Source organism: Nannobrachium achirus (genome assembly GCF_963921795.1).
Source record: "Nannobrachium achirus genome assembly, chromosome: 15".
Lineage (NCBI taxonomy): Eukaryota > Metazoa > Chordata > Actinopteri > Myctophiformes > Myctophidae > Nannobrachium > Nannobrachium achirus.
In genome coordinates this window covers 4318793-4335986 of record NC_137822.1, presented here as the reverse complement: position 1 = coordinate 4335986, position 17194 = coordinate 4318793, and the positions used below count along the sequence as shown (strand labels likewise).

At 43.3% G+C, this 17194-nt stretch overlaps 1 protein-coding gene across 1 annotated transcript; it reads left to right on the top strand.

Annotated features, from left to right (window-relative positions):
* Positions 1–10079: 10079 nt before the first annotated feature.
* LOC308299249 (5-beta-cholestane-3-alpha,7-alpha-diol 12-alpha-hydroxylase-like) lies at positions 10080–16966 on the top strand (the record flags this gene model as incomplete). Its single annotated transcript, XM_080742986.1, has 6 exons — positions 10080–10420; positions 10787–11002; positions 12549–12849; positions 14865–15017; positions 15694–16036; positions 16734–16966. The coding sequence occupies 6 exons, from the start codon at positions 10080–10082 to the stop codon at positions 16964–16966; spliced, it is 1587 nt and encodes a 528-aa protein (XP_080599112.1).
* Positions 16967–17194: the final 228 nt, after the last annotated feature.

Sequence of the window (17194 nt, the reverse complement as noted above, 5' to 3'; positions counted from 1 at the left end):
CTCCAGAGGGCCACAATGCATAATTGCTGGCTACTTTGTCATTCTAGTATCTCATACAAAAAAGCAAAAATAGCCAATCTACAAGCTCAAGTTTTGAGCTTGTAGATAGACTGAAGGAACTAGACTGAAGGAACTAAAGCGGGTCATGTTTGCGTTTGGAATTGACACAGCTGAAATAAATAATATATCAGTATTGTGTTATCAACCTGCAGGCCACGTTCATAGATAGATAGATAGATACCTTTATTATCCCCCGGGCCGCCAGTTGCCCATGTATGGTGTAGAACAATCAGACAAATTCAAACATCTGTGTTGGTCCTAAACATTGCCGTGATAGGATTACATTTGAAACCCATGAATTATTATTATTAATAATCTCAGTGTGGTTCCAGTATACATTTGTAGAGGCTACTGTTAGCATTAGGGATGGTCCGATCATGTTTTTTGGAACCGATCACCGAGCACCGATCACAAAAGTTTGATCACCCGATACCGATCAATCACCGATCCGATCAAGTTATTATTTATATATTATTTATATTTTCTAAATGTTAATGTTTTAACATTAATTAATTAATTCACTCATGAATTAATTTATATATTTGCCTTATAGTTATTTACCAGCATTACTATGTATTTATTATCATAGCAGTAACTAATTATTCCTTCAGCACTGTGGAAATCAATACCCCAAAATTGCCTCAAGTGGGCATACTGAACGGCTGGTTGATCGGATGCACCGATCGGATCGTCGAATTTACCTTTTGATCTAAACCACCGATTATCGCCGATCACGCTTTGATCGGCCCGATCCGATCCATTGCCGATTGATCGGTAGTTAGCATTATGGGGGGTCCTTGAAATGTAAATGTTCCAATGCCCTTTTGGGGGAATATCTCATGCTGTCACAATTAGGATAGAGCAAATTCAAATTATGTTGCATAATCGTTTCCATGTTGAAAAATATTCATAGGCTACATATTCAAACATTTCCCAAAAATAGCTAAGATGGCAGTTGTGAGCTTGTTGTTGTGAACTATTTAAAAGAAGAAAAAAAAATCCTGCTAGGAATCCATCTCTCTAGTACCCACCTACTTACCAGTCAATCAATCAATGAATCAATCAAAGTGTATTAATCATTGAACAATGACTAATCAGTTAGTTGTTTGCATTTACTTTGGTTTTAAATATGTTATAAACATTATTCATCAGTGTAGGAGTTAATTTGTCCAGTTGAGAACTGAATTAAATATGTAGTAATGTATCTATCCATTAATTGTTGTACTTTCTAACAGATGACCTGAGTGAAACACACAAACATTACATTTGATTATTTTATTCAAAAGCAAATTTGCACAATCAGAGCACTATAAATTCAAACTACACCATAAAATTTGAAAAGAAAAAAAAATGGGAATAAACAATTGTAGTGGTGTTGATGTGGGTAGGCCTACTTAACTGTACATAGATTATCTTTACTGTACATAGATCATCTTTTAACAGGGGAATAAACAAATGAACCATAACGGAGAATATGATTGTTTTATATGTGGGGTAAAAAAATAAAAAATAAAATAAAAACATAAAACATTAACTCATTTGTCATATTGCATTCAACCATTCAATACAAACCATTTAAGCACACATATCCAAAAGTAAATGACATTAATCAGTCGAAGAAATTAATTCATAACCAAAAATAAAAATATAAATCATGCATGGCATCAAGTCAAGTACAGAAGTCTTGAACGTACAGTACATCAGGTATCCCTAAGGCAGTGGTTCTCAACCTTTGGGTTGGGACCCCCCAGGGGGGTCCCCACATGATTTTTTTTTGGGGGGGGTCCCCAGATGACAGTGAAGTGACAATTTAAGGACTTTTAAAAAAAAGAAGAAGACCATTAGCTACTTCATCAAAAGTAATCACAAGCTATAGCCTGCTATAAAAACTGATCAAACATTGGCAAAATTGTGAAATAATATAAGAAAGAGGCAATACAATTGTGAAAATAGCCGATCTACAAGCTCACAATGCCTCGCAGCACAATTCTTATCTGTGGAACAGAGTCAAACTAAATGTAATGCCTCAGCTCCTACATTCCAAGTGCTTGTCAAGTTCAAATATGATTATTTTGGGGGGTCCCGGCATAAAAAGGTTGGAGAGCCACTGCCCGAAGGTGTATTAGACCCGGAAATATTTACTTTTTTTTTTCTTTCTTTCTTTTTTTCTCGTGGAACAGAGTGGAAACGTAATACATTATTTTACAACACATTTAAAACCTGGCTATAAATAATTCAAAACTATTCACAATTTGTGGCCCCAAGATGATCCATTACTGATGTTTTGAAACCTTGAAGGAGTAGTTCACCCCAACAATTACGTATTTCCTATCAATTACACACCATATGAAGCCTTGAATTCATGAATTGTTTTTGTTTTCTTCACATTCCTAAGCCAATAATTTGATGACCGGGTTCCAGACAAAGAGTCTACTTTGTGTTTCCTACCAGATACATTAGCCAGTAGGCGACGGATACCAAATTATTGGCCTAGGAATGCATCAAAAACAAAAAAGTCCATGCATTCAAGGCTTCGTGGAGTATACAATCGATAGAAAATACGTAATTCTTTGGGTGAACTACTCCTTTAAAGAAGCACTTCACTCATTTCTGACCTTATCAATCTGTCCTCCCTAACACTCATTACAAGATGCCAGCGTCCATTTCTGTCTTCTACACAACGTTGTGTCTCATTGGTGGACTGACTGTGGACAGTTTGGAAACCCAGTCTACCAACTGACATCATCAATGGTGATTCTAAACTAATTGAAACTATACAGCCTTTCTCTTGCTTGCAAGTTAGGGCATGCTGGATTAGAAGCCCTTGCTGTTGTACTATTAATATTGTATTAATACAATATTTTAAATAAATAAAAGAGTTTGTTCTAACCATGACATCATTAGGCAGGTTTCTTAACTGTCCACAGCCCACCAATGAGAGTGAGCAGGGGTCATCGTCGCCATGATGGCTTGTGGTGGAAACTTTTGTCAAAATTCAATTTTTGCTACGGACAAACAAAATGAGTAGACAATAATATTAGCAGAGACACTTAAAAGAGCTAGCCCTGAATGACCATAACAGGTCTGTGTGTTAAAATCAACCAAATGGACACGTACAGTCCAAATTTGGTTCCATTTGTACCCTCTTAGAGTTATGGGGGGTCCTTGGAAAATAAAACGTTTGAGAACCACTAGTACTAGTGGACTCATAATGTGTCATAGTGTCGTAGTAAATCAGTGTCATACATATTCTGAAGAAAACCTGGAGACTTGATGTTCAGTAATTGTTGGGTCTTATGATCAAAATAAGAACATAATAATGGTGTGTAAAAAATAAAATGTACAATGAAATTTGCCACGGACACATTTGTTGACGACCCCTGAGAGTGAGACACAGACTGAGTAGACAAATGGTGCCATCTCATAATGAGCATCAGTGAGGAGGACCAAGTATATCGTCACTGTCGGGCAGAAACCTTGTATCTCCAGGTTTCAAATTTGTACGTTTTTTCGTAAAGTAAAGCCCTGCTTCATCATACAAGACTGTCGCACCAAACTAGTGAAAATAGACGATCTACAAGCACACAACGCCTCGTGGTGCGAGGTGTTGTGTGCTTGTAGATCGGCTATTTTCATTATGATTCTAAATCATTTTTAAAATGATAAATACAAATGAACGGTTTTGGACGTACAAGGTTTCCGCCCGACAACAACGATATTATGAAGACAATGTTGAAAATGTGCGAAATGTTCTTTTAAAGTATACAGACATGTGTATGAGAAGGTTATTGTTTTAGGTGAATCTGGATATATTATAATTTCATCAGTCCTTTCAAAAATGACCAAAGTCCAGCTTTGGCACAACTCTCATTACTTGGCACAATTTAATTTTGTGTGAATTTAACTGTGAGAGCAATTCACACTTATAGTTACATGTCGCCTTATTGCACTGTTTAGTGGATGGATGCCAAATTATTCTATAATATTGTGAAATTTTGTTGAATAGGTGAAGTATAAAATAGGGCTTACGTGGTTAACGTGGGTTTTGTGAAAACAATATAAATCTGCAAAGTAACTTGTAATTAAGGATTTCAGATAATTGTAGTGGAGTAAAAAGTACAGTATTTGCCTCTGAGATGTAATTAATTGTTAAAGTACAGTGCATGAGTAAATGTACTTAGTTACTTTCCACCTCTGCTCTGATACTGAAATATGAATCCGGATAATTATGAAAACATCACATACAGTTGTAATTGCAAGCATACAGTGTTATGGTTGCATCTTCCACGCAAACAAACATACAAAAAACAGGTCTTCTAAAAGCCTTTATGCAATAGTGTCGGCTGCAGTTCCTTCATGTTGTATACCAGGGGTTTTCAAAGTGGGTGACTGACGGGGCACCCTGGGGTGCCGCGACGGCAGTCCAGGGTTGCCGCGAGATCATTTGATAATATTTGGAATTTATTTGGACACTTGAAGAAATATTTAGTGTCATTTTAAACTTGAAGTACAAAGTTGTTTTCAGTCAGTTCTAACCAAAATGGCTATTATCTCAACGTTTTCCCTCGCAACATAATCACTAAAATATCGTCACTGTCAGACAGAAGCCTCTGTCGCACAAAACTAGTGAAAACAGCCGATCTACAAGCACACAACACCTCGTGATGCAAGGCGTTGTGTGCTTGTAGATCTGCTGTTTTCACTAGTTTAGTACATTTTATAGATGATAAATACAAAAAGAAAGGTTTTGGACATACAAGGTTTCCACCCGACAACGACGATATCCTATAAATTTAAGGTGCTGGGAGTGAAATTTATAATGTAGGGGTGCCTCGGATTAAAAAAATATTTATAGGGTGCCCTGAGACAAAAAAGTTTGGGAACCCCAGTTGTATACAAGTGAAATATGTTACTAGTTACTGTATGAAAATATAAGGGTTGATTTGCTTTGATATGTTACAAGAAGAAATCATTACATCTCCCTAGATGTGTGGAATGCCTTATTAAGACTCTATTGGACCTGGAGTTAAAGCTCAAATTAAGTTTAACCACAGAAAATTTAACCCAGGTCCATCGCTTGGAAAGCCAAACATCCAGCGCTCATCCAAAGGGGATCACCTCTTTCACCCTTGGTCCAAAGGGGATCCCCTGCCTCTCCCTTGGATGATATTATACTTCTGGTCTTCAGGCAGGGTGACTATGCTACATTTACCCCCCTGACCTGTCCCCATGACGGGGAAAAAAGTGGGGGTAAAGTTTGTTTGTTTGTTCGTGTAGGGCTACACAGGCAAGTGTTATATCAGCCAAGAAGTGGTATCGCCATGGCCAGTTCAATGAGGCCGCTGACTCCATGTGGTGATTTGAAGGTTGGGCATTCATCAATGATGTTTTCAACAGTCTGTGGTTTTCCCGCATTCGCAGAGCTCAGTGGCAGACGCTCCAATCACATGCAGATAATGGTCTTAGCCACTCCGGAGTGACGTCTGTTGAGTTTGACCAAGGCATTCTGTGGTAGGTCGCACGAAGGAGGATTGCTTGAAGGGGAGTTGAAGCTGAATTGGTTGCTTGTTCCAGCAGTCAAGAATCCGTCCAGGGTGTGGAGGGCTCGTGGTAAGGAGTCTATAGCTATAAGGAGTCTATAGAGAAGTGTCTGCGTTTGAGTCTCTAGTTGACATATTCAACACGCGAGGGTATCAGGCTTGTTGGATCATCTGCATTCATGCAGGACAGCTTCAGGGTCAGGATGTTTTGACAGAGCTGTGGGGGAGTGCCAGACAGTATGGGAGGAGTTATGGCACCACTGATTTGACTCATGGGGATGTGGAGTACAACACCTGTATAATGGCTGCTGTATGACTCCATGCAGGGGGTGGCATACTCATTACTCAGTATGCAAGGGCAAGGGTAGAGGTGTGCAGGATGGTGAAGTTCTCACCCCACCCAGTGCCAGCAAGTCTCTTCAGGAGCGGTCATGACAGCAACTTGTTGGATGTGTGGCTTGAAGGTGGTAAGGCTTCGGTCAAGCGTGACACCAAGGTACCTGGGGTTGGGGTCATGCCTGACGTTGGTGCCATCGAGTGTGATGTTTAGCGTGGCATTGGCACATCGGTTGGCAAGATGGAACACAGAGCATACAGAGCATATTGTCTTTGGCTTTAAGTGCCATTTGTGGAATAACCTGCTCAGTGCTGTATATTTAGAGATCTTCCTCAATGGCATTCTCGACCACACAGAAAGCTTGGCCAGCAAATCCACTGGCTGAGTCGTCAGCATAGATGTATCGCGAAGCACTCTCCAACAGGCACGTCATTAAAAAGCATCGGGGCAATAACAGAGCCTTCTTCTCTTACTGCGTTGGCCGTTTGAGGTCTCCACTCTCCAGTGCAACGGTCCTGTATGAAACAACTTGGTGAACTTCACAAGCTTAACATTTGGGCAAAGTCTCCAGGAGCTTCTCCAGGGCCTCTGTGCTAAACTGTGTCGTACACCGCAGAGGTCAATGCAAAAAAATGAAAAACAAAACAAAAATAGCAACCGAATTCATAGGACAGTCCCCTGCATGGAGAACCAAACGGGATCCCACTTTGACCAATGGCTACAAATGGCAGCGTTCTTTAGGCATAACCTGCCAAGCTGCATGATTAACACGGTCGTAAGGAGAAAAAAAAGTAGCAAAACAATAATTACTAGTATGACAAAAGGTATAACGTGGCAAGTGCACAGCATTCCTGCACATGTGGATCACCAGGCATGTGGTCGTTGGTCCCTGCATGGTCATTGACCTGGTGGTTGGGATGAGGAACTGTCTCGGGTGGGTAGAAGGTCGTAGTGGGAGAGAGGATGTGGTAATTGTCAGTCCGCCCCCTAGTGGTCGGATGAGGGACTGTCTCGGGTGGGCAGCAGGTCGTAGTGGGAGAGGATGTGGCTGTTTTTGGGGAGGTCGTACGGGTCCTGGCCCAGGTGCAAGTTGCCATGCGAGTGGATGCCGTTAATGGTGGGTTCTGGAAAACAAACGCAAACAAACACAGCTAGAAGTTAATTCATTATACTGTAGTTGGTGCATGTCTTTAGGATTTTGTTCATGGTTCATTACTTCTACTACTGCTACTACAATTCTTATTAATATCATCACGTGATGCCATGAGGTGCACTCGCCACTGGCATCACCACTGGCATCACCAGGAATGCTGGTCCCTCATTGGCTGTTAATGATGATGTTGCCAGAAATGCTGGTCCCTGATTGGGCCATGGTCCCCGAATCTGTGGCTTTTAGTGTGAGCACTTTGAATTTTGAATTTGTACATTTACACAAATCTTCTCTCTCTCTCTCTCTCTCTCTCTCTCTCTCTCTCCATGCATTACAGTATGTCTCTATCTCTCTCATATCTCGTTACCCATACTGTGATTTGAGCCGCTGAAAACGGGGGGGAGGCCAGAGGTTTAAAGTGGATCGAGAGCCTCACCGACTTCGTAGACGTTCCTGTTGGCGCTAGCGTTGTTGATCTCGGCGTATGGCGTGGAGTCGCGGCTCACGGGCGACTTCATCTCCACGTAGCCGCACTCGGCTTGCTTGGGCGTGAGCGCCGGCGGGTCCTTGATGGTGGCGTAGGGGTTCTCTGAGCTGCTGAGAGAACAGGAGCTGCCGTGGTGGTACGGCGCTCTGCTCACCAGGTCTGAGGAGGACAGCAAGGGGACAAGAAGACATCACTTAAACTAGAAAGATGTCATTTAGCAACCATCCCGCCATCCCATTCCCTGTTCTCACTCCTCCCATCCAAAAAACGTTACCAGAGCATCAAATCGCACACCACTCGTTTCAGTAATAGTATTTTTGCCCAGGCAGTTGCTCAACGAAGGACTGAAAGTGAAACATAGGTAAACATGGCCACTGTACGCATTTTTAAACTGTACACTGTTACACTGTATGGTATTGTTGTTGTTGGGACTTGTCTTGTGTGGCCTGCATGGTATGTGGGTCCACACTCTTGTCGGTCACTGTGCCCATGTCTTTGTGTAATAAGGCTGAGAGTGCTCCTGGCACAAGCATTTCATTGTATCTGTTGTACTTGTATGGATATGTGTGACAATAAACCTAAACCTGAAATTGCAAGTGGTTGTCTTGACACGAGAAGTCACACTTGCAAATGAATTACGTCTTACCATTTGAATTTTCCCCGCTTAATTTGTCAATGAATAGGTGCTGGATCCCGGGCTGTTGTGACAATTTACTTTTTATTTAATTTTAATTTTAATTTTACCTAAATTTACGCACCCAGTATAACATTAGCAGCAACACTTGGCACATGTGGCCCATAAGAACACAGTCAATCTATCAATTTATAGAAAATGTATAGAAAATAGGTGCCACATCCAGTCAAAGAGGTGAGGGTTCTTGTTCCCCCTTGTTCCCCCACAAATTAAGCGCTGCGTATGTGGGCCACATGCATACCGACACACAGTACATACCCACATAACAGACAGCCCTCAAATCACCCTACTTTCCCGCTCTGCTGGCACAAGTAAGGTTAAGAGTTCACCAACACTTTTCAGCTCGAGAGAGACCCAAAAGACATTGTCCCGGGACACCAAACGTACAAAAATACTTTATGAACGCGTTGTGAGCTTGTAGATCTGCGATATTCAAAAATGTTTGATACATAATGCAATACAGATTTTTGTTGGTGCTCTAAGTAAATTTGATGGCAATACTTTTTTTCCTCAAATTGAAATGAATATGCTTCTCGGTTGCCATCGCTGCATGTGGACTGTCTGGAACGCCCTCAAGGAGGGTTCCCGAACCACCCTTTCAAACCACTGCCTCAGTACTACGCTGCAGAACCCCATGATCGTCTTGTGAGAGGACGTGTCCAAAATCCAACCCCCCCTGGGTTTGGATGTTGGCACGAGTGTTGGCACGAGTGACACGCAGTCTTTCCACATGATCCACTTCAATCAAGATAGATACAAATTGACTATTTCTTCACTGCAGCTCTCGATATTACTCGACATTAAAGATGTTGAAATCACCTCACCTTGCCAGGTGAGGTGCAAAACTATTTCCCTTGTGGATAATAAAGATATCTAATCTAACGTGCTGTTCCCCCTGAGGCTCATTTGGGGGTCATAATGCCCCCCCCCCCCCCCCCTATTAACAGAGTAGGTTTACGAGAGAACTTTATTTGATGACGTATGAATAAAGTACCACTAATTACGTAAAGGTGCCTAACTCTGTATAATTGCATTCAATTAAAGTACAATGTATCACTTAGATCTGTGGAGTGTATGTGTACACTGTATGTGGGACTGGTTGTCGAGTTTAACCAGTTTATCCAGACAGAATGTACATAAATTGACAGTAACTAACAGTTACAGTGTTACTAAGTAAAGAAGTAACATCAAAGAAGCATGGCAAGGGAGACAGACAGAGAGAGAGAGAGAGAGAGAGAGAGAGAGAGAGAGAGACACACACACCACTCACATCTTCCAAAAAATAAAACAATAAAGAAATAAACAAACTGCCATGGCGATCTGCATAGCAAAAAGTGAATGGCCGTGGCTGCATATCAGTGGGGTGTGTGAGGGATGGTCTTATGTGGGCCTTTGACACATTGCCACGTAAGAAGGCTGAAATCCCCCAAAGCAGGAGAAAAGAAGGAGACATGATGTCTCCTGCAGAATGCAGGAAGAGTTGGCAGGCACACTATGCCCTGAGCTTATAATACATTATGACCAGCACTTATAATATGTCATAAGCGTTGCTATAAGTTGTCATCCATGATTCTAAACATCTACAGTATAACAAGTGTTATAATGCTGTATGAATGTGATCATAATGCATCAGAGACCCGACCTTTAAGTAAAGTGTTAATGACAAGAGCTCATGCCTGGAGCCCTATGAATAGACAATCAGCTTTCTCTGAAGAACTGTCACGGGACAAGAGAGAGAGGGCGGAGCACAGCGCGGCGTGTCCCAGGAAAGAATTTGGGAGTTTCAGATGCTTTTTTGAGGGAAACAAGCCATGGACGTCTTGCTGCCTGCGCTGCTGGCTCTGCTGGCCTGTGTACTGGGAGGGCTGTATCAGCTGGGGGCGTTTCGGCGCCGCCGCGCCGGGGAGCCGCCGCTGGACCGGGGCCCCGTCCCCTGGCTGGGACACGTGCTGGAGTTCCAGCGGGACGCTGCGGCCTTCCTGGAGAGGATGCGGCGGCGGCACGGGGACGTCTTCACCGTGCAGCTCGGGGGCCACTACGTCACCTGGCTCACGGACCCCCTGTCCTTCGGGGCGGTCGTGAAGGAGGCCCGCGCCAAGCTCGACTTCGACCAATTCGCGGTGCAGCTGGTGAAGAAGGTGTTCGGGTACGAGTATGGGGATGGGTCGATTGTGAAGATGTCATGTCATGGTTATTGTGAGCAAAGATATTGCGATTTACGATGTTATCGCGATCATCAAAATATCCGTTATCCTGGGGCGGAACATTTGCCAAAAAATTTGCTAATTTTTGGCAAAGACATTTGGTAGAGAGTGAAAAAAATATAAACTGTATCAAGTACGTTATTTCCAGGTCCGTTTTAGCAAATTATCGAGGGTTTAAGTGGTACCGGATATGCAGCTCGGCAAATAAGAGGTGAATTGATCCCAGTGGATGACCGAGGACGCTTTCACGATATGAAATCTCCACGATACGATGGAGTGTTTTTTTTTATCACGATAAACGATACTATCCCTAGGTACGAGTCGGAGCACCGGATCCCGCAAACGCACAGCAACAAGCACCTGATGGGGGACGGGCTGGCGATGATGACACAGGCCATGATGAAGAACCTGCAGAACCTCATGCTGCACCGCCTGGGCTCTGGAGAAGATCTACAAGACCTGACACCACACAGCGCGGGGTCTGGAGAGGATCTGAAGGACTGGCAGGAGGATGGACTGTTTATGTACAGGTAGTGCAAAATCAGTGATTCTCGGCAAAGTTTTGTTCGCTGGAAATGAAGCTGCTACCGTTTTCTCGTTGAAGTTGCTGTTCCTGTTAATGGGCCGGCAGATGTAGCTGTTTCACCTTCTACTGGTGTCAAGAAACCTTTAGCTCAAATACTATAGATAGATAGATAGATAGATAGATAGATAGATAGATAGATAGATAGATAGATAGATAGATAGATACCGGTAGATACCTCTATTATCCCAAGGGGGAAATTCAGTACTATGAGGATCCGGCAAATTTGACACTTGATTTTATTATCTTAGTAAACCTTATCATAAACACTGTATGTTTTCTTTTTTTTTTCTTCTAATTTTTATCCCACGATTTTTGCAACTCATTTTCAAACAGTGCCAATTGCCTATGTAATCCTGGGCTCTGCTCTCCCTCTGCTGCGCCCGGGGAGACAACGGACTGACCTCATGCTTCCTTCAATGCATGAGTAGTCCAAGTTGTTTCTTTTCACCTGACAGGGGGGGATTTCCCCGGGATGGACGTAGCGCGTGGAAGGAACACGTTATTCCAACCAGTTCCTTTCCCCTCCAACACTGTATGTTTTCAATCGCTAGATTAAAGTATTTTTTTTTAATCATCATGACATGCGTTTAGTAAATTGTGGTCACATACATTTTAAAATTAATGATGATTCTAGAAAGCAGAAAACCAATAATCTGTAATCCTATATTCTACAAAGTAATAGGATTAGCTTTCAATCCATATATTTAACAGAGAAATCATCCCTGGGCCTAGACTGAGTTGAGGGCCTTGTGACACAGTTGATATTCAGTTGAGAATTTCCAGATGTTCTACAGCCAGGGCCCCCTTACCCCCTAGGTTAGTGCGTGTAAGCAGGGCCGCCACAAGACCGCTCTCATTTTCTGGTGCCTTTTGGCAACGTGATGCCTGACTCTCACTGCGTCATGCGCGTCATAGTAGGGGCGGCGCTGCGTGTAAGAGCGGTGTGCGCTCCACAAGCACACACCACATGTGGGATTGTGGGTATAGAGGCTGTCTGGAATAAGAGCACAAAACCAATCTTAGCGTACTAGGAAATGATTCTAACCAATGATTGTATGACATGAAATCCTGTAATATGCGAATGAGGTGTATCTAGTCATGTGAAGACAGCTCGAGGAGTCAGAGTCTACGGCTATGCTCGCTGTTATGTATCTGTTTGCATTGCTATGTCAATAGCAATTGTTGGCAGAGAATCATGTCTTCTACATCAGCGTCTACAGAGTGTTATTTACATAGTCTCAAAGAGGATTCTCCTCTACACTTGCTTTCTACTGGCTATACAGAGTGAATTAAGACCCGCCCTCCAGCTAATAGCATTAATTTGATTCATTTCCGTGTTGATTTCTAAGAAAGACGGCAGATTTTTCAACCCTTGACATGAAAACGTTTGAGCCCCAGGACTCCTATACATACTGTATAGCAACTTAGGTTTTTCAGAAAACGTCTGTAGACGGCCTCAGGTCTTAATAAGGATTCCGTTTCCGTCCCAGCTACAACGTGGTGTTCAGGGCCGGCTACCTGTCCCTGTTCGGCAACGTGGCGCCCCAGGGGCCGGGGGGTTCCGAGGAGGCCATCGAGAAAGCCAAAGAGATGGACAGGCTGACGTCGGACGAGCTGTTCCGCGAGTTCCGCAAGTACGACCAGCTCTTTCCCAAGGTGGCCTATGGCATTCTGTCGCCCGGCCAGAGGAGGGAGGCAGACAGGCTGCAGAGGCTGTTCTGGAAGAGTCTGTCGGTGCAGAGGGTCAAGGCCAAGGACAACGTCAGCCCCTGGGTGTGGGAGCAGCAACAGGTGAACCAGCGCTGGAAACTAACTACCGTAAATCACCAATTAGTAGCCCGGGCGTTTATTTCGCAAAATGGGGTCGGACCCCGGGCGCTTAAAAGGGTCCAGGCGGCTATTGGTAACAGGCTTTTATTTATTTTGGCACTGGCCAGCACTGGGCCATTATTTGGTAAATTTTTCTTTCTCAAACTATATAATAGTAATAATAATCAAAATGTTATAATAAATGTTATAATTATTATTGTTATTATTTTAATTGTTATGAACACCCAGAAAATAGCACATTGCGATCTATTAGACCAAAATATCAAGAGTGTATGAAAGCCTTTAAAAAAATATATATACTACCGTATATTTATACTAAGGGAATCTTTCTCCAAAATAGTCAATTACCGCATGCCAGCAGTAGCTCAACGAGTCAACGACCCAATTAGCGCAGAAGTCCTGCAGCTGGTGCTGTTCTGACTGGACTCGCTGACATGACCACTGAACAGCTCCACTATCCTGACATTAAACCATTATGGTATTGCATTATGATTAAGCCTTCTGCTTTCCCCTTGAACCTCAAAATAATGGATTACTTCTTCAAAATGCGGACTGGATAAGAGGCATCAACAGTAGGTAATAAGTTATTCTGATCCAGCTGTTCTTTATTGGCCAGTCTTTCTCCATCACAACGTTTTGCCATTAAAGTAGCCTACGTTTTAGACAGTAGCAACGTTTTAGACAGTAATGAATGATGGTCAGTGCGCAGAGAGCAGCAGACTCCTTTTCTTTTTTTCCTCTCTCTTTTTTTGGTGTCCTTTGGCAATCTGTTCCCCGACGCACACTGCGCGTCATGGTAGCGCAGCACTGGGCTGGACACCATTTGGCTTAGAAGTGTCTGTCCACAGGGCTGTGAGCTTGTAGATTTGCTGTTTTCAGCGCACTACCGTCATTCAACATAATATGACCCGTAGCAACGCACAGCGAGTGCGGTGCGTTGCAACGTGCTGTCACAGCACTGCTGTGAGCTTGTAGATTTGCTGTTTTCAGCGCACCACTGCCATGCAACATAAATGACCAGTTAAGTTAAATAAATAGCAAATAATACCAAACAACCAAACAAATAATAGCCCGGCCGGGCTCTTACATAAAACCTAATAAGGATAATATTAATTGCAAATAACGGCCCAGGCGCTTATACGAACCTTGCGCTTATTTGAAACAGGCGTTTATTGCGCAAAATGGGGTCAGACCGGGCGGATATATGGGACCCGGCGGCAGTTTGCCACCGGGCGATTAATTGGTGATTTACGGTATACATTTACTTAAAGATGGGGTGTCCTGATTTTTTTCCCCCTAAAACATGATGATCCGCTATTATGATTATACTAGGAGGTTTTCTTTCCAAAAATGTGTACAGAAAGTATTAAAATTGCTTTATGTGGTCACACCCACCAGATCATTAAGTATGCCTGGTTGTCAGGTGGGTGGTGACCCAGCTGAAGTTAGCCACACCTACAGTTTTGGTGTATGGTAAAAGGGGAGGAGCAGAGTGTATGATGTCATTAAGTGTTTTTTAATCGCTGGTTAATCTTTCAGCTTTCAGGAAGAAACCAAAAATACACAGGGAAGGAAAATTTGCACATACACCTGGGGACTATTAGAGTAATGGTAACTACATAGACACACACAAAACTGAAAAAGTACAAAACTATGGCACCACCTCTTTAAGTACAGTTCTGAGGTACAGTATTTGTACTTTACTTGAGTATTTCTAATTTCAAATACTTTTACTTCTACTCCACTACATCTCGGATTCAAATATTTTACTTTTACGCCACTACATTTATTTGAACACTTTAGTTACTTTGTAGATTGTGATTATTATTAACAAACACTTTTGGCCACCTGAAAATAGCCGATCTACAAGCTCACAATGCGTCACGATGCGATGCACTGTGAGCTTGTAGATCTGCTAGAAGACTAAGTATATTGACCCAAGTAAATGTACTTTGGCTAACTGACCACTGCTGCAGGTGAGGGAGGAGCAGGGCATAGAGGAGTCCATGAGGGACCGCTACATGTTCCTGCTGCTGTGGGCGTCCCAGGGCAACACGGGGTCCTCCGCCTTCTGGCTGCTCTTCTACCTCACCAAGCACCCTGACGCCATGCAGGCCGTCAGGGCAGAGGTACTCCACCCCACCTCACCCTAGGGCATTCACCAACTATTAGAATATTAGAATATCAAAGTCACTATTCGACGTTGTTCACCGAAGTCGAAGTCGCACTTGGAATTGTAGGTATTACATTTAATGTGACTCGGTTCTGCAGATACATATTATTGTGAAAATAGCAGATCTAGATCGGCTATTTTCACAATGTTCGCCTCTTGCTTACTTAATATTTGACAGTTTGGCCAGTCCTGTCGAATATTCGAATACTTTGAGGTCGAATAATTCGAATACTAAAAATCACTATTCGTGAATGCCCTACCTCACCAACCTCTTCTATTTTCTATGATCAGTGGTTCTCAAACGTTATCATGTCAAGGATCCCCAGAATTATGTGTATTTGGTCGCGGACCCCGATCGTAAATGATGTTGTTCCAGGGACTCCCCGCCCAAGAAGTAAACACGGTGCAAACACGACACGCGTGCATATCGCCTTGTATGGCCCTTTCTGTCCAAGACATCAGTTACTTTACATAATATGCCTATGACTATGATCTCCACACATGGAGATCTGTACGAATACACACAAAGAATATTCAAAGATTTGCACAAATGTATGATTTTTCAAGTCTCTCTGACTGGATAAGAATGTCTGTAAAAAAAGAATACCTAAACTGTAAACTGTAAACTGCAGGTGGAGGCGGTTCTGTGCGAGTCGGGCCAGGAGGCGCGGCGCGGCGGGCCTCTCATCGACCTGACCCGGGACATGCTGACCAGGACGCCGGTGCTGGACAGTGCCGTGGAGGAGACCCTGCGGCTGACGGCCGCGCCCATGCTCTTCCGGGCAGTGCTGCAGGACATGACCATCAAGATGGCCGACGGGCGCGGGTACGCCGTGCGCCAGGGCGACCGCGTGGCGCTGTTCCCCCGCGACGCCGTCCAGCTCGACCCCGAGGTCCACCCCGACCCCCTCTCCTTCAAGTATGACCGCTTCCTCAACCCGGACGGGAGCAAGAAAACTGACTTTTACAAAGCAGGTACGAATATAGCCACAAGTTTGCAGTGTCCCATGAGCCCTTGCGTGTTCATTATCTCATTCACTTAAAAGGCATAGTTTACCCCCCCAAAATACGTATTTTCTATCGATTACTCACCTCATGGAGACTTGAATTCATGAATATTGTTTTGTTTTTGTCGCATTCCTAAGACAATAATTTGATGACCAGCAGTGGTTCCCTATGGAGACACAAAAGCACCTCCTTTGCTCACTATGGAGACACAGAGAACGTCCTCAAATTATTGGCTTAGGAATGAGACAAAAACAAAACAATATTCATGAATTCAAGTCTCCATGGTGTGAAGTACTTCACCCATGGGGTGGGTAATAGGAAGAATTTTGGGGATGAACTATGCCTTTAAGCTTTGCTGTAATATGCTGTATTGTCTTCATAGAATTCTGGAATGTGATCATCCCACGATACAATAGCTTCATTATCAGGGCAAGGTGTTAGAGCAGCACTTACTACTCACTCGTCTACTACGTACAAGCACACAACGCCGTTGTGTGCTTGTAGATCTGCTGTTTTCACTACCTTTGTGCGACGGCCTTGTATGATGAAGCAGGGCTTTACTTTGCGAAAAAAAACGTAAAAAATATGAAACTTGGAGATACAAGGTTTCTGCCTGACAGTGATGATTTAAAAAAAAAAACTTTTATCCCCCATAATGACGCAGGCAAGAGGCTGAAGTACTTCAACATGCCGTGGGGGGCCGGGCTCTCCATGTGTCCCGGCAGGTTCTTTGCCACCAACGAGCTGAAGCAGTTCATCTTCCTCATGCTGATCTACTTTGACTTTGAGCTGGTGAACCCAGACGAGCCGGCGCCCGATGTGGACGTCAAGCGATGGGGCATCGGGTCCATGCAACCCAGCAGAGATGTTCAGTTCCGCTACAGACTCAGATTCTAACCCAGCAGAGTTTAAGCATTTAGGGCTGTCACAATTATTACATAATCGTCTAATCGCAATTATTTGACATGATCGCAAATATTTTTGTCATAATCGTCATAATCGTGAATGTTGAAAAATGTTCATACATTTACAAACATTTTCAGAAATAGTGGAAATAGCAGATCTACAAGCTCACAACGCGTCGCATCGCGACGCGTTGTGAGCTTGTAGATCGGCTATTTCCAC